Source organism: Sminthopsis crassicaudata, chromosome 2 (assembly GCF_048593235.1).
Source record: "Sminthopsis crassicaudata isolate SCR6 chromosome 2, ASM4859323v1, whole genome shotgun sequence".
NCBI classification, from domain to species: domain Eukaryota; kingdom Metazoa; phylum Chordata; class Mammalia; order Dasyuromorphia; family Dasyuridae; genus Sminthopsis; species Sminthopsis crassicaudata.
Window position 1 is genome coordinate 630,521,291 of NC_133618.1, and position 25,550 is coordinate 630,546,840.

A 25,550-nucleotide genomic window follows, 5' to 3' on the forward strand; every position below is an offset into this window, starting at 1 on the left:
CCCACCCTTGCCATTTTGTGTTGTCCTAACAAAATTATTAGTACTTAGCACTGTTCTATCAATTTAATTTATTTTTCTACATTCTTCTGTTGATTAAATAGACTGTCTAGATGGGGACCATGGGGGAGGGGAGGAAGTTACTTTAATTTTTTCACCTGTGTTTTAAAGTCATTCTGGAAATAAAATTGAGCTTGGTTATTTGAAAGTTAAGTGATTTTTATTCCTTTTGAAAGCACTGCCAATTTCAAAGTTTGAGGCTTGCCCACACAGGGAAATAGAATATCACTCCACTTCAAGTTATGGAATCGCTGCAAAAGATGGCAGAGCCACCAGAGATGGCAGATTCCTAGCTGTGAAACTGACAAACTGGAGGGAAAAAACATTTAGGCCGGGATGGAGATGCCAGCTCAATTAAAGGCAGAAACGTATCAGGCCATGGCTTCTCAGATATTAGCTGCTTAAAAACTTACAGCAGCTAATATCATGATGACATACATTTAAAATAAGTCCATCTTGTAGGAAAATCTGTATTAACAGGAAAAGTTGAGCACCCTTTAAAAACCCAATTTATAAAAATAATGCAACCACATTAACAAAAGGCACCTGATCATTGACAAAGCAACTCCCATACAATCACCTTGTTATTCAGACATGTGGATAATATTTATCCCCATTTTATTAAGAAAAATTATCAGAAGGCTCCGAGGTTCATCGAGTCCCAGCTTGGGCCTGAATCCGTGTCTTCTGACTCGCATCACTCATCCTTGATTAAACCATGCTAGACGTGAGGCAGGATGAGGTCGACACTTGAGTTTTCTCACCCATTCTATGCTAGTCTAAGAGTAATTCTCTAATTACTACAGAGAAGGGAACTGAAAAGGAAAAGGGAATTAAAATGTGACTTCATCTGAAGATTCCAAAAGGAACTGGACCAAAGATCATACTTAGAAAGGGGAGATTGTGTGCATCTTGGGCCAGCCCCACGTTTCCTATGAAATTTTTCCAGCAACCCCTTATTCATCCTAACATCATCAAATTCTACTTCACATGGAATATCACTGCACTTCAAGTCAGTTTCTGTGTCATATCCTTTCTACAGTACATTAAATGGAGGGCTTTCCACACTTATCATTCCAAAGAGGTAAGTAGTTGAATATATTGTCCCTACTTTGCAAAGAAGAAAACTGAGGTGTTTAGAGTTTAAATGACCAAGCAATTATTAGTTCTGAAATAGCTCCCTGAAAGCTTTTGATTCTCCAGAACCAAAGACTTCATTTGATATTTCAGAACTACAAAATTTGAAGTGATCAATCCCCCTGTGTCTTTTTTGTCAATATAGTTTTCCCCCCCATCATTTTTTCTTATAGGTCCCATTTCTCCAACTTTTCTTCTAGCTACACTAAATTTTTAGTTTTCCCCCATAATTTTTTTCTTATAAGTCCAATTTCTCTTCCTCCTTTTCTAGCTATATTAAATGTATGTTTGTTTGTTTTTTTTAATAGCAATGTTTCAATAATTGAAACTTCCAAGTAGGAAATTAAATTTTAGTGCAAAAAAATAACTTTTGTGTAACTTATTAATGAAAAGTTGCTAAGTTTTGTCTGTATTCAAATCACTGGGAACCAAAGAATTAAATGCCTAGAATTAAGTGGTACATAAGCTTTGTTTGAAGCAGTAAAATAAAAGGAGAAAGGGTTATAGAATCAGATAGCTTCCTTGGAAGCAAAACTTGTCTCCTCTTGACAGTGTAACATTTCATTTCAAGAGACATTCATTAAGTGGCTTGAGGTTCTTTGCCCAAGTGAATTTGTTCAGACCTATTTGGCTTGTCCACTAGAAAAAATAAAGATTGTGTGTAAAAGGAAAGGGAATATAAGAGTACTTAAAAGACATTTCATACTCTATCTAATTATCTGTGAAGAGAATACAGCATTCTTTATTAAAAGAATGAAAATGACAGCTATATATAAATTTGTGTGTACATATCAGGAGTATTCAAAAATATCAAAATTTCTGCACAATGCAGTATTCCACAGGTCCTTCTCTTAACATTTACAAAGGTGGGGAATGGTGTGTGGTCCATCCCTCTCTCTATTCCATTTCCCCCCAATCCAGTAATAGCCTACCCGGTTTGGAGTGTGATTAAGTTGGACAGTCATAGATATGAATTTCTTGATCATCCCCAACGGACACAATTTTGGAGCCAGTTGCATTGTATTTCACTCCCCAGACCTGCAAATAAAAGGAAAGAAAGGTCACACCCATTAATGCCTTTATTATATTTGGTGACATTTCTAAACTTTCCATTATACTGGATAGAGAATGTCATCAGAACTGTGAAGATGGAAGAAAATGTTCACAAAGCAACATGTGACAACCTTCATTTCTCATTCCAGAGCAATTATGAACCAGGTAATCAGCAGCTCAAGGTTTTAAGAATAGCAAAGTACGTGAACAAATATGTCATCTCACTGGTTCCTCACAATTCTTGAAGGTAGGTACCATTATTATCTCCATTTTGTAGATGAGAAAACTTGAGGTAGTCACAGGTTAAATGATTTGCCTAGGATGACCCCACTAGGTAAGGGTCTGAGGCCAGACTGGAACTTGGGTCTTCCTATAGTATTGTCTGGCACACAGCCAAGGCTGTACAAAAAATGCTCTTCCTGATCATTCCTATAAATTTACTAGCACTTCAGGACACGTGTGTCTCTCAGTCCCTTTCTTGCCCACAGCGAAAGTCAGAGGGCAGGTTTGGCAAGGGGGGGAAGCACCAAATATGAGATCAGGAAATCTTGGTTCAGATCCTGGCCCTGCTACTTACTACCTGGGTGTCTCTAGGGGCCTTTCCAACTCTTAAATCTTTGAAAGATGAAGCCCAGAGGAGCCAGGATCTGTGGTAGACTAGGCTACTCACACCAAGACTGAAGATATTGAAAAATAAACTAGATTTTCAGTCAGAGAAATCAAGTTCACTTCCCAGCTTTACCTCTCTTATGACCAGTCACTGGCAAGCGGTCTCCCTGCAGATCTAAAGCGAGGGAGCTCCATCTCCAGCTGCTCATATGGCCAGCACAAGTCTCAGCAGTGGTGCTGAGATGAGAGATCTCAAGATTTACACTCAGAGATCTCTCAAATCCCAAGCTTGATTCTAGGAGGGGAACCCTCAAAGGACTCTGGGAACTTTGAGACTGTTCTAAAAACAAGTTTTCCTCAGTTACCCCACTCTGCTGGCAGTTAACTGAAACCTCAAATTCATTAACCTAGTTGGGGGAAAAGGCCAGTAAGTGGAAGTTCCCCTACAGGGGGATGAAATGCATTTTCTTCACCTCTTCCCAGCCCCCAAATGAATTTATTTCTTCTTCCAGGGAATAATTTTTTCTACCTGAATAGAAGACAGCCAATTGTCCAGGAACAAGAATTCCACCTAAGGTGGAGTCAGTCACCAGAGAAGAAAATGGTGAAAGTCCTCCAAAAGTTCTAGCCATGACTTTCATGTTTTTGTGAATGAGTTTAAGCAAGCTGGATTATGGTCCCATTAAGCAATATGGCCCATTCAAGGGTCTACTCCAAGCCAAGCTGTTTGGAATGAAACAGCACCTGTTTGAAGAACAGCGACCTCTGACAGGTAATACGATATAAGCAGCTGTCTACATGTCTATGCATGAAATTTCGGCAGTTTTCATTCTTTTGTCAAAACTAAGAGCTTGGGTCATACTGTTAGGAACAACTTAACTGAAGGTTAAAATTCAAACCCAAATATATATAATTACAGCTGTCACTAAGTGGGGGGGAGGGGAAGGAAAAGGTGAGAGAATATTTTCAATCTTTATCAAAATGAGAAAAACCCATAAAATCATTTTCACATAAAGAGATGGTTTATTGAGTGGATTTCTATAATGGAATGTCATCTTTTTAATTTAGTGTTTACTAAGAAAATTTTAAACTTTATATTTATACTGTACTTTGAATTGAAAGCACTTTACCAGCCAGCAAATGAATGGATCTTATAAGGGTCTCACTTCTCCACCAGTTTAAAGAGGCAAACAGAGAAACTGTCAGTGAAAGTATTCCTAGCTCCATTTTACCTGGGTTAAATGCACTAAAACTAGGAACCACTAAGAGAAATTATATCACTTCATGTCCAAAATGTAGCAAAACTCCTAGGTGTTTGCTTATTAGCCACATATGTTCAGAAGAGTTGAAACTATAAATGGGTCTCTCAGCCCTGACCATAGTCAAATGTGGCTATCTCCAATTTCTGTACTACCCAGATGTGGACCATCAGACATGTCCTAGGGAATTGATGAAGGAATTTGTGAGGAGAGGTGTAGGTTTCCTCATTTACATTGACTGAATGTTCCTCTGGCTTCCTACTACCAAGCTATAGTCACCTCACTCCTGCTTCACACATGTTCTTGTCCAGTAAGTTACGGCCAAGGTCTAGCTGGCCCTGAAGGACTTCTTTGTTCTGGCCCGTACTTCTCATACAATCTTCAGGCAAACTGCCCTATAATCTCTGACCCTCTTTCCATAATTCCTGAACTTCCACCTTTGCTCCCATGGTCCTTAAGCTTGCTTCCATCTGGGCCTGCTTCACAGGGCTCCCCTCCGCTCCCTCTCTCAGAGCCTAACCACATTCTGACCTGTTGGCACGGTTTACAGCACTGATTTCCCGGGTGCCTCACCAAGCCCACTGCAGAAATGAGAAGCGGAAGCCCTAGGGGGTGATGGGACCCGCCTCCAGCCATTGAACTGGTGAGGCGAGACACAGCCTCCAACCTCCAAGGCCACCCCTACAGATCAATAATCAGCTCCATTAACCATTTTAGGAATAGCCTTGTCCTTCCCCCTTGGACCCTAGGTTCTCCAAGGGCAGCAGGCACCATGTCTTTATTTCTGTATCTTCCCTAGAGTGAAAAAAGAGCCTGAACACAATGCATGCTCAGTAAGCCCGTGTGGAATGAACGGCAGAGGGATCCCAGCCTTTGAACTCATGGAGCCCTTCAGGAGAACGGGGGCCAAAGCTGGAAGTGGGCCTCAAAACTCACCTAATTCTATTCTCACTTATTAAGCACATCCTCACTGCACAAGGTACAGCAAGGGGAAAAACACAATGCAGAAATGAGCAGAAAGGAAAACCCTGGGGCACTAACAAAAGCAAGGCTGCCCAGCATTCAAAGGAGAAGATTCTGAGAAGGGGAAGCCAGCAGGTGTTTGGGGAGGGAAGGGAAGAAAAGCCAGAGCCCAAGTTTCAGGGAAAAGGGGACATTTCCACTGAGTCACAAAAAGCTTAAGTAGAATGGCACAGGACAGGGACTCTGGAAAGGGGAAGGGAAGACCTTTACAAAGTCATCCTGGGCTTGTTCTAGGAAACATGCAGGGTCCAGTTTGCCTGGAGTGTGATGTACATGGGAGGAAGCAGAGAGAGCTGTGATTCCAGGTTCCAGAGTCTGGCCATCAGAGAATGCCAGGCTGAGACTGGACTTTACATAAGACAGTGCTAGTGAGGAATTGTGAGCAAAAGAGGACTGCTGTTGGGCTGGTATGTTAAAGACAGCTTAGAGGACAGGCTAGAAGCTTTTGAAAAGGGTTGGGCAATCAGGGGCAAAGGCCCAGATTAGGGTGGTAGAAATGCTAGCAAAGAAAAGGAAAATAAAAGATATATGTGAATATTACTGAGAAGACGTGGCTGCTTTATCTGCTGCTCCATGATCAAAAAATATAGACAAGACTTGAGTCAGGTCGATTCATGGCCAGCTGGGGAAAGCCAAGGGATTATGGGGCCCTTCAGGCTCCAAAAATCTACAGGCACATGAAACAAAATCCAGTTCTGGGTGAAGTGAGCAGAAGCAGGAAAAACATGGCACACAGAACACCACACAGTGAGCTGGTCAGCTTTGATGTAAGACTGTAGGAGTTTTAGCTCTTCTCAGCAATGCAATGATCTAAAACGATTCCAAAAGACTCAACGATGGAAGATGAGATCCACATCCAAAGAAAGAAAGTCTACTGAGATTGAATGCAGGCAGAAATAAACTATTTTCACTTTTTGTTTTGTCTTTTCTGTCTGGGATTTTTCCTTTTTGTTCTGATTCTTCTTTCACAACATGACTCATGTGGAGGTATGTTTGTGATTGTACATGCATAGCCTGTATCAAATAGCTTGCTGCCTTGGGAAGGGGGAAAGGAGAAAATAATTTGGAACTCCAAATCTTAAAAGGGTGAATGTTGAAGACATCTTTCCATATAACTGGAAAAAATAAAATACTATTCAGTGAGAAGAAAAAGCAAAATAGAGCCTCAAAACCCAAGCAACATGCACAATACCTGATCCTGGTGGTCAAAAAACGTATGGACACAAGTTCTTGTTCCAGCATCCCAAACTTTGACACTTTTATCTGATGAACTAGAAAACAACAAAGTGACACTAGTGAGTTACATTCTACTTCAATAAGAAAGCATTGTTTAAAATGCTGAGCCAAGAAGGCTGACATTGAAACAAGGTTATTTAATTCTGAGACTAAGTGTCCCAGGAAGCGTAGGATTGACCCTAAAGATAAATGATGGAACAATAACTCCAAAGAACTCAGGAGATGATCTTTATAAACAGCATTTAAAAATGTGTTTAAACCACAAAAGTTTTCAAGAATATAAACCAAGTGTTACACAATAAAACACCACACCTCATGAGTAAGAATCACATTTACAGAAAAGTAGGTGGAGGTAATTAATCTTCATTTCCAAGAAGAATTAAGAATTCCGACAGGCATCTAAATTGCACAGTAATTAGAGCACTGGAGTCAGGAGGACCCGAGTTCAAATCCAGCCTGAGACACTTACTGGCTATGCTACCCTGGGCAAATCACTTAACCTGTTTACCTCAGTTTCTCATCTCTAAAATGAGTTGAAGAGAGTGACAAACCACTGCAGTGTCTTTTCAAATGGGCTTATGATGAGGCAAACACACCCGAAGATAAAACTAAAAAGAACTTTGCATACCTGGATACAAAGTGAATGTCATCCGGACAAAATGCAACATTTAACACCCAGGATGCATGGCCGCTCAGTGTACCCGCCAAATTTGCATGCTGCCTGTTAGAAGAGAAACAAATTTAAAGAAAATGAAAATATATTTGTTTCAAGTAAAGACTATAAGTACAATTGATTGACCTGACAACCTTAGACTTTGGAAATTACCTAAATTAACTTTTCTATAAAACTATTACACTATGGCAGAAAAAATATCAATACTTGTGACCCATAGCACATAAGATTCTCCCAGATTAAACAGCCAATCTGGGTGGTGTAAGGGAGGACATCTTGGAATTGAGCCAGAAGCCCCAAAGTTCAAGTGCAAGGTCAATTAAAATTACATTCTGACACAGTCTAGAAGCACTCCAGAGCCACTCCCTGTGAGGTCACTCTGGGGCTCTGCTTTCTCCTTTTCATGATAGGGGAGCACCCGAGGACCATCTCCACTTGTGTGGCCCCTCTCTGGTTCTGCCGGAGCTATCAAAGACCACCGACAGCTATTTGGGATTGTACTTGCACCTCTCTGGGCATCTCTTCTTTCATTTAGCAGGTAACATGAGCACACTCTGCTTTATGGGGCTGGTTAAGTATCAGATAAAACAATGCCCACGTGGTACACTGTGGAAACCCTGCTCAGGTGCCTCTGGTTAGTGGGACGGTAACTCTTGGTTTCTGAGGCAGCTAGCTCTAGCAGGTTCTGCCAAGCTGGAAGGGCTTCAAATACAGTCCTGCCAACCAAGGACCATCCTTCCTATGGGGAAATTCCTCATCAGTACACTGGGAACTATTTGGGTAATTTTGGGTCCCATCACAAGCCATGAAGTATCTGGTCTCATGCAGGTCCCTCCTGCCTCTGGAATAACAGTAGCAGCATAATAGAAAATAAAGTGGAGATGGGAACCACTGTGGCTGGATTATCTACAAAGATGAATTGATGGTAATCTCAATGTGAAATCTCTGTATCCAAAGTGTTTGACGTAATACCAGGGGAAATTAACCATATTAATGACAGTCTGATTATAAATTAAACCAGAAAACATGAGGAAGTTGTAATACGTAGGTACTCCTTGATGAATAAAGGCACAGTGAAGTCAGTATTTCAAAGACAATACACAAAATTTGCAGGAATATTTGATCTTGTCTCACAATGCTCATAATATGCAAAAAGCAAAAGATCAGCATGAAGATAAATACTTTTACAGTGCCAGCAATCATGTTGCAAAAAACTAAGAGGTAGAGGAATTTTACACAAAAATCAAAGTGCAATTCTCACAATGAGGAAGCCAAGAGTCTAGAAACCCTTTTAACCAATAAACACTTGATTTCCTTACAAAGTGAGTGGGAAAAGATATTAGTCACTGGCATAGAAATAATTTCTTTCACAATAGTGAAAGGACAACGATCTGAGAAGATTACAAATAGTATCCCAAAACAGCAAAGGATAGTGAAGAGAAAAGGCCTCAACTGAGCCAGAGCAAGCAGAAAACCACTTATAGGTAAAATTAGAAGGATGAAAAAGAGACAAAAAGAGATCTGCTAGCACTGTTTGCTGTAACAAATCTTTTGTCACTGATGATACTAGAACCTCCACCTAACTTCCTAATATGCTCTAGAAAAGGAAGAAGAGTCACACCAAAGGAAATGAAGAAGGGAAGAGCTTGGCCAGACTAAAAAACGCAGGGGAAAAAAATCGTTTAGAGTTAACAAAATTGTGAGAACACTGGAGGGATTGATTTCCAACACAGTTGAATCGAAAAGATACCTAAGAAATAGAGGAAGAAAACATGTCATTACTTCAAAAAATGCACCTGAAAGAATATTACTACCAAAACATATTTATTTTTACATATATCCAAAAAGCTTTATAAATGCAGTATGAATTTTGATAGTAGATATCATACAAATGACTAAAAGCTATAGAGAATACATGATCTTACTGTGTTTGTTTATAGATTATAGAAAGCATTTGACATGGGGGGAAATAAGCTTATTGAGTTCTCCAAAAAGATATTTCTCATGAAGATATTAAAATCATGTGACTCCCTGATACCGAACAACAAAATCTGTTCAGTAATCTTGAAGATAAACATCAAATGAAAAATAAACTATGGTTCTCTCTGTGGTCCCTCATGGTGTTCTTCACTGTCAAAAAAGATGTGGAAGAAGAATTTCCTAGAGAACTAGAATACCTTAGAACCTTAGATCTAGAATAAGTTTCAGGGGTATCAAGTGAATCTGGATGAGGGGGGGAAAAAAAAATCACATCTTTAATTTCATTAACCTCTAACTAAAATTTAACATTTCTTTCAATTATGAATTTTGAAAAGTCTTCACAGTCTGCCAAGGAGGTCTATGGCACATAACAGAGGAAGGGCCTCTCTCCAAGGTAAAATAATCCAGCTGCTTTTGTTTGTATGACATCATGCTATAATTGCATCAAGGGTCAGAATATTACAAGGCCTTTTCAGGAAGATCCAGAGAGATTCCAAAGAGACAAGGCCGACAATTTAACAGGGAAAACCAAAAAAATGTAGAACGTCTATTGCACAGACATGGAGGTGAAATTGGAAGATAGCGCATGGAGTTTTTCTATCAGTACATAAATCTTCAAGAAATAGTGCATAAAGGCACTGAGTTAAACTGCACCGTTTCCAATGATTCTAGTGATCCTTAGACAACTAAGTACTACAAGTTAGGGACAATTCCCAACCAAATAAGGAGCAAAGAAGATCATAAAAGATTAAAATAGAATTAGAAGTGAGAAAATATTTGCATCAGATTATCACCAATATAAATCTGACATCTGAAATAACAAAACATAAAATCACAAGAGACATTACCCAAGTGGTCAAAAGCTAGGAATGAAGATCTTTCTTAAAAGATTTTCAAATTGATCCATGTCCACATGAAAGCCTACTCCAAAAATCACTAATATTAAGCAAAATTTAAAGTTAAAATTACTCTAAAGTTTCAGTTTGCTGCATGCAAACTGGTGAAGATGAACTAAAGATGGAAACAGCATGTGCTCAAGGAACTTTGAAAGTTGGGTTCATGAAACATGGATGAGTTACAATGTGGTGTAATCATTCTATATGTTAAGTTGTCATTATTCCAAAAAGTGACTGAACCTCCCCATAATCCTCTGACCCAGAATTCTTACTTCTAAGTATCTACCCTAAGGAAATAAAAAACACAAAGATTCAATGTGTGACAAAATTGACATGGCAGTGCTTTTTGGAGTGAAACAAAACAAAACAAAACAAAACAAAACAAAAAAAAACAAAAAAAAAAAAAAACGAAAAACAAGTTGGTGAGAATCAACTGGGTAATGGCTGAAGAACCCCAGAACATGAATATGATGGAAACAACAAATATGAGGCATTCAGATGATTTCTATAACAAACACAGAAGGAAACAGAAAAAGAAGAGTAATGAACAAACCACTGTTGGTTCTAGATGAGATTCAATGATCTGGAACCGGGACACAATAGGGATGCCTTCAATTCTATCCTTTCAAGGAAGGGAAAAGGGGAGGAATAAAATTCAATTGAGAAGGAAGAGGCGGCAGGAAATATTTATGATGTAAAAAGTCTCTCTTAAGATGTACATTCTTCCAGTAATGATAGCTGGCTGTGAGTCATGGAACAGACTCCAAAGAATCCAAAGAGAAAATTATCTGAAGGGCAAAGACAGGAGAGCAGGTTGTTGTAACTTGAGCAATGATGACACGTGGCTAAGATGTAGTCTAGAGATGTCAGTCAGGAAAGGGGATGGGTAGAAAACAGAGGAGATGTCATGCAGTGAGAGGGAAAACAGCTGGTCGTCCTGAGACTTCCAGAACATTCAGAGGTCTCCAATGTGCACAGTTCATCTATAACTTTGTGGAATGACACCGACAAGAAGCACACAGGGGATGGATGAGCTCTACTCTCCCTGTGGGAGGGAATATACACATGAATCAGACCACAAAGCTAGTGAAATAGTTCAGAAAATAGTAGGTAAAAAATGTGAGCTCTTACTACATCAGGAAAGTAGATGGTACTGAACTTGTAATTAGAAACAACTGAAGTTAAAATACTACCTGCAACACTCACTAGCTTGTCTGACCTCTATAAAAGGGAAATAGTAGTTTGGGCATTTTGTAGATAGTAAAGCACTATGTGAATGTCAGTTGTTATAATTATAAAACATAAGGGCTGGAAGGGACTTTAGAAATGATCCCAATGATCTAGAATTGTACCAGTGAGAAAACTAGAGCCCAAGAGTGTGACTTGCTGTCAGCAAGTGGTAACCAAGCCAGGACTGGATTCTAAGTCTGGGCCCCTTTCTATTCCTCCCAGTCTGGTTCATGTCTGAATGAGAATGCGCCAAAAAAGCACTCTCTTCAGTTATGTGGAGGGATATTCTATTCAATTTTGAACAAGACTAGTTAGGCAACTGCTTTAACTGTAAAATGAAGGCTACTATCACTGCTTTTTTAAGCATCAAAGAAAAGTAATCAGTGATAAAAAGGCAAGAGCCCAAATATACAACGTGAACCAGTCAATACCAACTAATTTTTCTGATATGGCTTCCACATTCACCTTGGACTGGCGACAGAACATTCACTCACCCACTATGTGCAAAACACCAAGGTCACACTGGGGATAAAGAAAAAGCCATGACATGTATCATCCTGCTTTCAAGTAGCTTTTAATCAAACGGGGGTAGGAGGGCTGGAAGTAAATCTGAAACAAGGTAAGCAGAAGCCAGATCCAGACAAAAGATAAGGAAAAATGTGAGGAGAGAGAAAGCTCCCTTTGGCCAGAGCTAAGGACAGGACAGAGAACACTAGGATGGTACTATGGCCTGGGCCTGACTCGGCTAAAGCTGGTAGCTTAGGTTCAGGACAGTCACCCAAAGACACAAATTCTGGGGCTGCTTCCGTCCATCTGTGGGACCTAGCTCCCGGGCCTTCTTGATGCACCAGTGTCAGGGAAGAATGCTTCACTACTTACGTAGGGGCTTCATCTGGCAAGGACTTGATCACTGACTGATAGGGGAAGAGTGATTCATAGCACAGACTATGAGAAGAAAAAAAGAGGGCTCTGAAGGAAGATTCAAGGTCTAGAAAGGCTGTGCTACAGTCAACAGAAAGAAACAAGGTTTGAGGGAAGCATGAGTTCAGTGTCAGGCAGGTTTCCGGCCCTTTCGTTGCCAGCTGAATCATCATGGGGAAATCCAAAGCACCCATGACTTAAAGTGGCATTGGCTCTGGTAGGCCCTTTATTCCAACCTTCTCATTTTACAGCTAGAGGTGTGACAGAAAAAGCTCAGGACAAGAGCAAGGAGATCTGGGTTACAGCCCTGACTCCAGAGCACATCACATTTCCTCTCTGGACCTTAACCTCAATTTGTTTAACCATCAATAAAAAGATCTGTGAAGTCCATGACTTCTTGGTAAACTGGACTTAATTTCTTATCCTCCACACAGTCCAAAACGTCCTTGAGGGACTAGTTAAGGAGATTTCTGTGCGGGCCCAGGTGGATGACAGGACTCCTGAGACTGGGATATTTTCAGAATGGGATGAAAAAAGTGGTATTCCTCAAAGGAGGAAAAAAGGGTGGCTTTTTGGAAATGGCTCCAGTATCAGATGTAAAAGCACTGAATTATCCTACTATCTGTTACTGGCTGGTTGAAGATTCTTTGAGTCAAATGTTCACATTCTGACTCTACATTCTATTCATTTTAAAGTCTGATACAACTCACTATCACCATCATGGGAGTCATTATTGATTTACCTGGCTAATCACAACTAAGAAGAAAAATAAAAACAATAACAACAAGTATTTATAAAAATAAATAAATACATTTGAAAGCAGCTAAAAGGCAGAGTGGATGGACTGGGAATTAAGAATATCTGAGTTTAAATTCAACCAGATACTTACTAGCTGTATGATCCAACGCAAGGGATAACAGGGACAATAACACATCTCCCAGAGTTGTTTTGAGGGCAAAATGAGACATTTGTTAAAAGCTCTGCAAATCCTAAAGAGTCCTATAATGTTAGCCTTACTGCCTCCTACACCAGAGGAATGCAGTGGAAGGTGAGTGAGAAGGCTGCAACAAATTACTAACAAGGAATTATGAAGGGGACCAGAGTGAAAGAGTTTTTAAAAAGAAATGTGTAAATGAAAAAGAAGATGAGTTACTCATATGTTGAGAATGATATGTTGAAAATGAGAGGAAACTATTTCAATGGTATCTCTACCACATTGAGAAAGAAGGGAAGGTCTCATCTCTTATGTGAGTGCTGAAGGCCAGGAATGACACATCATGGGCAGACACACGAAAATATCCCTGTCAAGAAGTTCCCAGAGCAGTCTGGGCATTCACTTTATAAGAAGGAGAAGGACACTGCTTATGAATTAACCTTGCCCACAGAGCCTATCCCCAAAGCCTGAGGCCAAGTTGGGAATTCAGAAGCCATCCTGCTCAGACAGACAGTGTAAGGTGATCCCAACAGTCCAAAACCTGGCTGACTGGCCCGGGCACTACAAGTGTTCACCATAATGCTTTCATTGGAAACGGCAACTTACACATCATAAATCTTAATGTAGCCATCATCTGAAGCCGTGACAAGTAGCTGGGAATCTGGGGAGAAGGTCAAAGAGCGGATGGGCATTGCATGGCCTGAAATTCAGAAGAGATACTATTAATCTGGGGGGAACGAGTCCACTGATCTGGCCCCTACTGCTGCTTGGGAGGGTCCTCCAAGGGCCATGCAACACACAGGACCTTTGATTCATGAGCCCTTCTCACCCCAACCTCTTCTGCCTCAATGGCTTATTCTCACTTTTATATGAGCACTACCATGTTTAAGCCAAGACAATCAGTGATCAGACATGACACTCCACCAGACTTCATCTGGAGACCACTGGGATCGTGATCTCCTGGGTCTCCAATTGCAAAACTCATTTACCATTTAATGAGACCAGTGGCTAAAAAGATGTCTCGATCACCCGGTGCGTCTTGTGTGCATGTGCGAAGAAGACACATACCTTCGAGCGTGTGGAGAAGTTTTCCAGTTGCAATATCAAAAATATTAATGATTCCATCTATAGCTCCACTGGCCAGATATTTCCCATCAGGACTCTGCAAGAGGACATGGACACAGAAACAGCTGACTTGTGGGAACTGTGCATGACAGAGGCAGAGGCATGCAACATACAGATATATAGATATAAATGTATGCATATAGATATAGATATAGATAGATATGCAGAGACATATACACAGACAGAGGCCCAGACACAGGCATATGGATATACATATAAAATTTCATTTTAACATTGCTGGAATGGTCTTTTACTAAACCTAAAATGAAAAAAGTTAAATACGCTTTAGCTTCAACTATAATAAATAAAAGCAATTCTCAAACATTTTCAAAACAAAATTAGGATAAAGTGGTAAAGGAGCAGTGAAGGGAAAAAGCAAGGGAGCAGAAAGCAAGGGGAAAGGTCGGTGGGGGAAAGGGAAGAAAGGCCAAGGGCAGGTCCAAAAGCACCCAGCACCTATCCGGCACTATGCAAGCTGGGGAGAGGGAAGGAGGTTTGAGCTGCTCCAGATATTACCAAAGCTGGGGAGTTATAGCCACTTTATCCCCCACCCTGGGACCAAAAGAGAAGAAAGAACTTATTGTTATAACTATATTGTTTCCTAGCTGTGTGACCCTGGGCAAGTCACTTAACCCCAGCCTCAAAAAAAAAAAAAAAAAAAAAAAAAAACTATATTGTTATTGTTACTGCCCCACCTGTCCTCAATTGTAAGAGAGTCAGCAAGGAGGTACAGACAGTTGGAGGACATTGGGGAAGGAGGAAATCTGTAGATACTTTGAAATAAAAGCTCCAAACAGCAAAAAAAAAAAAAAAAAAAAAAAAATCACTAAAGTATTATTCCTACCACACTCTCCTAGTAAAGAAGCCAGGAGCATCTGATAACAATCACTACCACAAATCCACCCCCTAACAAAACCAGAAGAATATAAATTAATGAACTTGGACGGGGAGGGGGAGTAGAGTGAGGTTGACTTATTTTAAATTTAGAACTATCTGACTCTTATTAAAAGGAAAAAGTCCATAACAAAATACTAAATGGCACAAACTTAACTGACATAACAAACAAGTAAAAAACAAATACTTTGATTTAAAAAAACTTCTGCAATAAGGAACCAAGAGACAAAACAAACACAGAAACACAAGCTGAATAGGTACCCAAAATGACAGAATATAGCAGTGGAATTAAGGGAAGGTTCTAATTCTGCCTCAAAAAGTAAGGGAAGAATGAAAATAACAAAGCAATCCACAAGAACGAAAAATGTTAGTGAAAGTAATAGAAAAGCAAAATAAATGTTGGTCATTCAAAGAGGGCCATCCTACAGACCTACTACCAACCACACTGTTCCTTCAGACCTCTTGCTGACTACTGGTCCAGGCCTGATGTGGTGTGGCTAGGTCTGCACCTATACAGACCCAGAGAACAAATCTCATCCACTGTATATGCTGTTGTGGTACAGAAAAAAGGAAGATGAAAAAGCTGGATGAAAATAGCCAAGAGGAGGTTGAGAGCCCAGCACTGAAAGGATCACTTACATAGGCGATGCTAAGGATGAATTTTCCTCTTGTATCCAGAGAGTATTCCTTCTTGCCAGTCTCAACACCAAAAATGTTTACTTTCCCTATGTGGCTTCCTGTAGCCAAAAACTGGGAATCGGGTGAGAAAGCCAAGGACCAGGCATCCACTAGAAAGGGAGAAGACAACAATTACTGGAATCACTCCATGGTCATCCAGCCTGTTCTTTTTTTAGTTTTTTCATTTTCCCCCCCCTCACACACAATTTAGTCTAATTTAAGACATTTTTGCATTACAAAATTTAACAGATTCTTCACCCATTTGTTGTTTAATAGAAGTCACTGTTGGATGCATTTTATAAATTCCACAGATCAGCTTTCAATTCTCATCATCTTTTCTTTCCATAAATACACTTTACAAATTTAATTGTGGACACAATTTAACAATACTAAACCTTGGTGTAGTCTAGATAAAACCACTGACTTCTGGCTTGGGACCTAGAATGTATTATTGCTTTGAGTTTAAGCAAACACTCATATCTCATGAGAATTCTAACATGGACCTCTGTTGAATAACGTTATTGTAAAGTGTATTAATGGAAAGAAAAGAATTTGTGTAAATTCCAACAAAGTTTCTGCCTTCAAGAAGCTAAGTCACCAGAATACTCAAAGGGTCTCTTTGAAAAGACAAGGCCACAGGAACAGTCCTAGATCAGCTGTGCCCAAGATGCCAGCAAATTTCTTAATAAAAAGGCTAACAATCTGTACATCTCTTAGCAGCAGCCCAACTGCACTAGGCAAAACTAACCCATCTACTTTTGTAAAAACTCTAAAATGAAAATTATTAAGTAGCAGAGAATTTCACACTCTGTCCTCACTGTCCCATAATGGTCATGCTTATACTGTCCACTCCCCAGGGCAGGTTTGCTTGGTCAACTTTCAAATAGTCTATTTGAGGGGACGAGGATTCTGGGAAATTAGCAGAGTAGGTCGATAAATTTCAAGCTCTCCTGATTTCCCCCACAAATAGAACAAATTTGTGCCTCAGGGAGAACATAGACTGGGAAAAATCCAGAAGACTTGGGGCAGAACAGGGGTCCTCCGGATGCAACCTGATGCAAGAAGATCAAAAGACAATCCTGGGCAGGGGATTAACCTGCCTGAAGTGCAAACAGCTCCGGGCTAGCTTCCCAGAAATACCAAATGGAGATCCCTGGAGCTGGCTGGGTGTGATTGGAGGCTCAGCAGGAACCACAGACACTTTCACCTCCTAGACTGTTTGTGGAATCAAGGTTTGAGTCCAGGAGAAGACCAAGAGAAACTTGGCTTGTTGGGGCATGCCAGACCTGGCTGTGCTGCTGAGAGGCAGCCCTGGGAGAGTAGAAACCAGCACATGGGCATCGGAGCAGTGACATTGACGACTGCAGGCACTTGCAGGAAGGACAGCTCTCGGTTTGGGGTTCCTGGTCAGAGGGGAGAGCTGAAGGGAAGCCAGAGGCACCATTCTCCCACCTCATCATTAGAGGTGTTAACACTAATACCTCTTGTTTAATAATAATAGTAAAAAGAACCCCACCATTGACAAAAACTATGCAAACAGGGAAGACCCGAGTTCATCTTTAGAGGAGGACACTAAAGATGAACTCTGGTCTTCCTTTAGTAAAAACAAACAAAAAAAGCTTCTACTCCAAAGAGTAATGTGAAATGGCTTCCTGCTCAAGAGAATTTATAGAAGAACTCAAGAGACACTGAGGAAAAATTGAAGAAAAAAATTAAAACCATCCAAGAAAAACAAGAAGCTTATTTTTTTTTAAAAGTTAAGCAACTAGAAAAAGAGTCTCAAAGATAAAAATATTGCTTTGAAAATTAAAATTGGGCAAGGAGAAGCCAGTGAAACTATTAGAGACTACAAAATAACAAAACATGATAAAGAACAAAAAAACAATAAAATGTGAAACATAAGAAAAATGACAGATCTTGAGAACAGATCAAGACTGAAATTATAAGAATAATTAAACTGCCATAATTAGTTCTGGTAAAAAGAAAACCTTGACACAATAACACAAGAAATAATCCAAGAAAATTGTCCTGGAGTGACAGAACATGAGGGGAAAGTAGAATTAGAAAAAATCCACCAATCACCACTATAAAGAGATACTGTGTAGAAAACACACAAGCACATCATTGCCATATTTTGAAATCCCCAGATCAGAGAAAATTTTGCAAGAAACAAGAAAAAATATTTAAATTATTAAATATGAATTATTAAATTATTAAATATTAAATTTAATTTTTAAATTTTAACTATGCTAAAACTACATTTAGAATTGTACTAGACTTATCAGCAGCCACAATAAAAGACCACAGGTCCTGGAATCATATCTACCAACAATCAAAAGAACTAGGTCTGCAGCCAAAAATATATCTAACAAAATTATAATCCTGAATGAGAAAAAAATAGACATTGAATGAACTTGCAGATTTTCAGGATTTTCTATCAAGCAAACCTGAACTTAACAGAAAATTTAACAATAGAGTAGCTGAAAAAAAAAAGTGGCTGAGTTAAGGCAAAAATAACAATCACATAATACAAATGAGGTACAGAGGAAGAATAGCCAGAGCCATTAGAGGGGGGAGGCAGCGGGCTCATAATTCTGAAAACCTACTCACACTGGGAATGGGTTCAATAGGTAACACTACATATAATAGCATAAAGGGTATAGCACCCTCCAAAATCTATAAAGAAATAAGGGCAGAAAGGTAGGCAGATGGAGAAGCAAAGCGTAAGGGAAGAAGACAAGGAAGGGATTCTTGGGTGGGGGGAAGTTAAGTAATAGGAAGGCAAATTAGGGAACAGAATTTAATTAAAGAGGCAGCAAGGATAGGAAAGACGTGAGTGTGTGTGTGCGTGCGCGCACGCGCGCACATAAATATATCTTTTTCCTAACTGTAGCTTGCTTGGGAGAGGTTGGGGCGGGGAGAGCGAAAAGGGAGAAAAAAGAATTAAGTAAATAAGGTGAGCAGCAGAGAACCAAAGAACAATTTACAAAGTAAAGAAAAAATGGTCATTCATGAATATAATTTCTGCTACTAATATATATACTTTCTTGATCTGGTAATTCATTATCATCTATTTTGATTCCTCCCTGATATTCTGCTTGACACATAACATTCTTGTTTGTTTTGTATTTCTTTTTTTTGTTTTCCTTTTTTTCTGTTTTATCAAATAAAAAAAATAAAAAGGAAAAAAAAGCCTATTTGGTTCAACAAGCATTGATGTGCCTACTCTATGCACACAAGGCCTTCAAGTAGCAGTGGTATTAGTGACTGAACAAGGTCTGCTTTTTTGTGTGAAACGCAGATGGTCACTCAAAACTTCACTGATCGAAGTGTCTGAGCAAGGGCTAAAAATCCTAAAGTAGATAAATATGGGAGATTAGGATACACTGTCAGTCTACACACAAAAGCAGTTTGGAACTCTGTCCAAAGGACTATCAAACTGTGCATACCTTTTCATCTAGAAATGTCTCTATTGGACCTGTATCTCAAAGAGATCATAAGGGAAAAGGACCACACGTGCAAAAATGTTTGTAGTAGATCTTTTTGAAGTGGCAAGAAACTGGAAGCTAAGTGGATGCTTATCAATTGGAGAAAAACTGAATAAGATACATTATATGAATGTCATGGAATATTATTGTTCATAAGAAACGATCAGCTTTAACATGAACTGATGCTAAGTGAAGTGAGTAGAACCAAGAGAACATTGTACACAGCAACAAGATTATGTGATGTCAACAGTAATGGATGTGGCTCTTTTCAACAATGAGCTGATTCAAGACAATTACAATAGACTCCAGAAAGAGAACTATGAAGACTGAATGTGGATCAAAGTACAGTATTTTCACCTTTTTGTTGCTGTTTGCTTTTTTTTTTCTTCTTGTGTTTTTTTCCCTTTGATATGATTTTTCTGGCACAACATTACAAATGTGTTAATGTTTAGAAGAACTACACATGTTTAACCTAGCTTGGGGAGAGGAGACGTAACGAGGAAGGAAGGAGGAAAAATGTGGAATCTGGTGTTTTACAAAGGTTAATGTTAGAGACTATCTGTATGTGGATTTGGAAAATTAAAATACATTAAAAAATAGATTACTTTGGTGCACTTTTGGTGTACTCTCTAAGTCATCAATTATGTGAAACAATTATATGTAACTAAAGAAAATATTACAAAGAGTTAAAAATCACATAAAACATCTGCTAGATGAGGCCACAGATTTGCCCTATCAGAGTTTCTATGAAACTGTCTCTTCAGCAAGCAAAGGCAACAGCCTTACTCTATCTTGTGCAAAACAAAAACTGAAGCTTCTTACCGGGGCCAGCATCGATAGACTTCATCTGTTTGCCATTCTCCAAATCCCAGAGACGAATATGGGCATCAAGTGAACTAGATGCGGCAATGGCACCAGACTGACTGATGTCCACAGAAACCACACCCAACTGATGGCCCTCCAAACTCCACTGTAACTCTAGCTTCTCACCTTTCCTTTAACAAGGGGAAAGCAGCAAAAGTAAAATGATCATTTATTACTTCTTCTGAATTACACTGAGGGGCAGAACACAAAAATTTTGGATGCCTGTTTTGCATTACTAATAATGAGACACAATCAATTACAGGAAGTAGCTAAGTTGGACAAGCAATAACATGAAATTATGTAAAGAGCAGCAGTGTCATAGGCCTCTTGTTCTTTGTACCAAATTCTCTATATAATGAAGCACTGGGCTTTCACAAGAACAAGAGCCACTCCAGCACATCCTCACTGTGCTTCTAAAAGGGATCCAGAAGCCAGAGTGCAACCTCTTCATTTTATAGGTAGCACAAAGTCTATGTTATAGGTGTCAAAGTACATATATATTTCAAGACTTTTTTTCTTTAAACAAACTGCTTCTAAGTCTAGCTAGATTATTTTGTTCATGCAAAAGCTTTGCTATTTTATAAAATCTAAATTGTTTGATTTTCTTTAGTATTAGCTAGCTGGCATTAAAATAGTACTTTAGGATTTACTAAACATTTTACATGTTATCTCATTTAATCATCACTCTCCTGGGTTGAGTTAAGAATCCTTTCCCTATCTAGTTTTACAAGGTACCTTTCTCTATTGTTCCCTATTTTTTAAAAAAAAAGTCACCCTTTATATTTAGGTTATCTATTCAAAGGTTTTCAGGATAAACGGTATAAGCTAAATGGCATTAGCCTCAATTGTGTCCAACTGCTTTCCAGTTTTTTTTTTGTTTGTTTGTTTTTTAACAGTTTATCATGAATAGAACATCCTGTTCTTAGTAGTTTCTCTTCTTGGATTTCCTGAAAATGAGACTATAAGATTTGACTGCTTTGGATTTTGCTTATGTCTTAACTTGACTCAAATTACAAATGTTTCCATTTTTTTCTTTCAACGTCTAAGACTCTCTGACTGGTCTACCCTCTCACAAACAATAACAGGTATAATTTTGGGAGCTCTATAAGTTTGGCAAATTTCTTTACCAATATCATCTGACTTTTGTCCTGAAAATAATCCTGGGAGGCAGGTGATACTATTATTATCCCTTTTCAGGTGGGGAAGATGAGGCAGAAAGAGGTTAAGTGACTCGCCTAAGGTCACAATAAGTTTCTCAAGATGAGATCTGAATTTGTGCTTTCCTGATTTCACACCTGGTGCTCTTTGGTGACACAAGATAATTTTGCTTCTGCTTATTCCTTTAATTTGTTTTCCTTGATTTATTGATACAGCAAGCATTTCTAAAACTCAAAGAGTAAAAGTGACAAATACCCTCTACTCTACTGGTCATCTAACTAGAAAAGCTTCCACTTGCAAATAATGCTAGCTCTTGGTTTTAAATGTTTAATATCTATCATATTAAGAAAAGGTTCCGTTATTCCTATGATTTTTTTTGTTTGTTTTTAACATAATCTCATCAAAGGTCTTTTGCTTATCTATAGATGATTTTTGTTTTTAACATAGTATTTTATGGCTACAGTCTTTCAAATGTTTAACCTTCCTGACATTTCTGGAATAAATCCATCCCTTAGTAACAATTTACTTAATATTCTTGTATCAAAATTCATCAGACTGAGAACTATTATGCCATAATTTTATCTCTCTCCATTTTGAGTATCAGGCTCATATTTGTTTCACAGAAGGAATTTAGTAAGGTGCAATGTTATCTTTGCAAACAGAATATGTAATTAAAAAAAACTAATATTTGATAGAATTTACCTATGAGCCTATCTTGGCTTCCTTCCCCCCAGCTTTTTCCTTTACAAATTAATATATAATTTCTTTGATTTCTTCTTCATTTATTGTGAATTCCTTTTTTTATTCTTGATTTTGGTAATTTACTCTTCTACTTAAAAAAAATCAAAATGGTTCATGGTTTTCCTATTTACTATTAATCATTTTAGAAAAATAGATCATTTTTTAAAAAATTAACTCAGTCATTTTTGGTTTTCAATCTTGATTCTTCTTTGATTTCCAAGATAACTTTTTATATTTATTTGAGCATTTTTAATTTGATGATTTTTTTTTTTTTCTATTTAAGTAGTTTGGTCAAAATAATGCCCCACATGAGCCATGTCAAACAATGTATGTCTTTTTTGGCAATTTAAATCCACCGCTGTTGAAGCCAAAAGAAAAAGATCCTGCAGCCCGATGAAAATTCAGAAACTTTATTTAAGCCAATTATTATTCCCAGAAAAATCCACTCACCATTTCCACACTTTGACTAGATCATCCAGGGATCCTGAGACAATCATCTCAGAGTTATCTTTTTGATTCAACCCCCAGGCAACTGACCAGATGGCATCATCGTGAGCTAGGACAGGAAAAATGATTATTCCTCATGGAGTCAGTTCCTGGGTGATAAGTGTTTCACGCCCGAGAACTCAGAGAGGGGCAGGCTATGGAGGGAGTTTGCAGGCAGAATGAATTCCCCCAAGGATGACGTGGGAGGTCCTTGAGTCTGTTCCAATCGTTATTTACAAAATTTACCTATCTGGCCCCATGCCTCCACTAGCGGAGGGGTTTGGAGCCGCTAGATTACCTTTCTATTCAAACCAAGCCCAAAACGTTAAAACAGCTTTAAGCCGGACAAGAAAAGGCGATTTTTAAAAAGGAGGAGGGGGCTGGCGAGCTCCCTAAGAGCACGAATCCGGCCCGGGCACAGTCGTGCACTTAGAGGTCCCTGGAGGAGTAAAATGCTCTCTCCCAGACCAGGCCTGTGACCTCCCTGTCCCAGGGGGATCTGGTGAAGCGTTCCTTTCACCCCGCGCACACATCTACATTCTGCTGCTTTCCGGGAGAAAGGACCCCGGTTTCCGTACCTTGTTCTTGCTTGAAGAGAATGCTGTACTGTAAAAGAAGAGGAATCCCATTACACAGAGAAGAGCCGCCAAAGCGGGGCCTCGGTCAGCCCGCGCTCCCACAACCTCTTACCAGGGGTTCTCAAGCCCCGGCCCAGGCCCGGGTTAGGGCAAACGGGCTGCGGGCGGAGGCAGTGAGAGCCCTTGTTTTTACCACAGTCCGCCCTCCCACTCTGAGGGACAGCGACCTGGCCCCTAAGTAAAAAGTGTGAGGACCGCTGTCAGGCTTCTGAGGCCAAAGGAACAAAGGCCTGGGCCCGGAGGCACCTCGGAGCTTCTTCCCGCTTACTCCCCTCTGGCCCAAGAAAAGCTGGAGCAGCCCAGGGCCTGCGGGCATTCGGGATAGATACTCAAGCAAACACTTCCGATGGTAAAGCATCACCCTGCGCTTGGGGCCCGGAAGCACATTTGGGAAACCCCCAGTAAAAGACGGTGCCCGAGGGAAGAGGTCCTGGGGATAGCTCAGTGCCCAGTATATGCTCAGTGTGTCACTGTCACTGGCCGGCAGGACTCCTCCAGCCTTTTTGAGCCCTCCTCCGTGACCCCGTTTGGGGTTCGAGCCCTGGGAGGAGCTGCTATTCCTCCTCCAAGCCGCTTCACAGAGGAGGGGGGGGGGGAGCTGGCCGCCCCCCACCGCAAGATTACTCTGCACACGTGGTGGCCCCGGGGGGGCGGGGGTGTCACGGCGAGCAGAGGAGGGGGCTGGGCTTCGGGGCGGGGTCACACATCCCCTTACCTGGACGCTCATTTCTTCAGGCCAGGAGAATCAGCACAGGCGGACTGTTCTGAGAAAAGGAGGCGTTTTAGGGGCAGCGCGGGTGGAAGTTGCCCCTCTATCCCCTGGTCAAGCCCCTTCCTTGGTCCTATCCCCTAGTCCCTGGGCATGGAGCACTCTCCGGCGGGCGGGCAGCAGGGTCTGAGGCGGACTTCCCGCTCCCCGCTCTACCCTTTCCCTGACAGACGCCGCCCCCCAAGGGAGTAAGTCGCCCCTCTGCCGGGCCCCCAGGCTCCCCGGCCCCTGACTCACCAGCTCCGGGATTCCTCGCAGCGGTGCTCGGTTTAACCTCTTCCTTAGAGACAGCGGCGCCGGTTTATGACGTCGATCTGAGTACGGCGGCGCGCGCGCAGAGATGACGACGAGCCTCCGGGTGCGCGCCACGCGGCACTGTGGAGTCCGTTCGCTCCGGAATGGGCTCTGGAGGAAAGGAAAGAAGAGACGACCCTCAGGCCACGCCTCTTAGATTAAGGAGCAGAAGTGCCCGCCCTCCTCCCCGCCCCTCCAACTCCCCTCTCCCGGGGCTCTAAAGCAAGAGTCAGAGAGGGAGCGGCCCAGGCCCCACCTACTACGGCCAGGCCCCGCCTCTTTCTCAAGAGGCGAAGAGATAGCGAAAGAGGAGGAAAGCCTGGAACGGCTTTCAGGCCGCGCCCATTCGTCCTTACTCCGCCTCCGTTTGGGGGGCCCCGCCCCTCTCTCACACCACTTGGAAGGGGGGAAATAAACCCGGCTGAGGCAATGGGAGGAGCGAGAGCGTGAACTCAGCCACAGCGAAGTGCGGGGCCGCCGGGAGACAGTCCCGGGACCCGCCCTCGGGTTCCACCTGAAAAGGGAGGGCAAGGCCCTGACTTCTCCCCACGCACCGGGCGGTCAACTCAGCTTCTGGGAGCCCTAGGCCGCGACGTCCGACTGAAGCAGCCGAGTGTCTGCATGTGTGCTGGAAGCTTCTACGCCGAGAGTTCCTCAGCGAGCGCGACCAATGGGCAGTGCGCTGCCTCCCGGTGGGAGGGGCTTCAGCCCCCGCGTGGCCGGGCTCCGGCAGCAAAGTTCATTCCACCTGCGCTACTTGGATTTCACCCGCTTGCGGTCAATTTCGCCTTCTAGATATCAGTTTCACCTTTGCAGCTTCCCTTGTACCCGCCCCCGCCTCTCCTCGCCTGTCACCCGCATCATTGCGTTAGGCTTGGAGCCTGTCTCTCCACTCCTCCTCGAAAGGGCAGGTCTGACGGTCACTCTCCTACTCCATAAACTCCCGTGGCTCCCTACTGCCCGCAGACGCAAATACGCATTCTGTTCGACTTTCGAAGCCCTCCGCGACGTGCTCCCGCCCCCTTTCCATTTTCTACAGGAAGAGTGTCTCGTGGGACCCGAAGGCAGAGAGGGGGGATCTCGTGGTTCCGTTTTTAGTTATATTAAAGTCCATTTCACCCCCTCTCCACCCCCGACACAATGCCCTCTCCATGAGTCTCCTGGCTAGAGAGAGGGCTCCAAGGCCTGGCGGGAGATGCTAACAGGGCCCTTTATTCTAGCCCTTAGCGCTCTTGTTTGCACAGGTTAGTTTCAGGCGGGCGGGCGACCTGCACGGAGCACCGGCGCGGCTCAGCGGCTGGAGGTGCCCAGGCAGAGCGGCTCAGACTCACCCGGGGCCCGCGACCCAGCCTCTTGGTCTCCGCCTCAGCTTCCCAACTGTAAAATAAAGGATAGCAAATAAGATGA

The 25,550-nt window shown here is 41.4% G+C and overlaps 1 protein-coding gene across 4 annotated transcripts; it reads right to left on the reverse strand.

Moving 5' to 3' along the window:
• Positions 1-641: 641 nt before the first annotated feature.
• SKIC8 (SKI8 subunit of superkiller complex) lies at positions 642-24,807 on the reverse strand. 4 transcript variants are annotated; one of them, XM_074296461.1, is made up of 13 exons: positions 24,698-24,807; positions 24,087-24,254; positions 23,796-23,844; positions 23,021-23,048; positions 22,407-22,512; positions 20,016-20,188; positions 15,667-15,815; positions 14,077-14,170; positions 13,615-13,708; positions 7,003-7,095; positions 6,331-6,409; positions 2,127-2,232; positions 642-872 (listed from the first exon to the last, which is right to left on the reverse strand). In XM_074296461.1, the coding sequence occupies exons 3-12, from the start codon at positions 23,805-23,807 to the stop codon at positions 2,143-2,145; spliced, it is 918 nt and encodes a 305-aa protein (XP_074152562.1). In that variant the 5' UTR covers positions 23,808-23,844; positions 24,087-24,254; positions 24,698-24,807; the 3' UTR covers positions 642-872; positions 2,127-2,142. The 4 variants fall into 4 exon arrangements, with proteins under 4 accessions (XP_074152562.1, XP_074152566.1, XP_074152565.1 ...); XM_074296464.1 differs by lacking the exon at positions 642-872 and adding an exon at positions 889-1,833; XM_074296465.1 differs by lacking the exon at positions 23,021-23,048 and having other exon boundaries at positions 22,407-22,536.
• Between the last annotated feature and the right edge of the window lie 743 nt (positions 24,808-25,550).

Coding starts and splice junctions, on each gene's coding strand:
- SKIC8 (XM_074296461.1), bottom strand. Junction 22,513..23,020: donor TCTCTTCAAGCAAGAACAAG/GTACGGAAACCG, acceptor TTCCTGTCCTAG/CTCACGATGATGCCATCTGG. Junction 13,709..14,076: donor ACTTCTCCACACGCTCGAAG/GTATGTGTCTTC, acceptor TCTGAATTTCAG/GCCATGCAATGCCCATCCGC.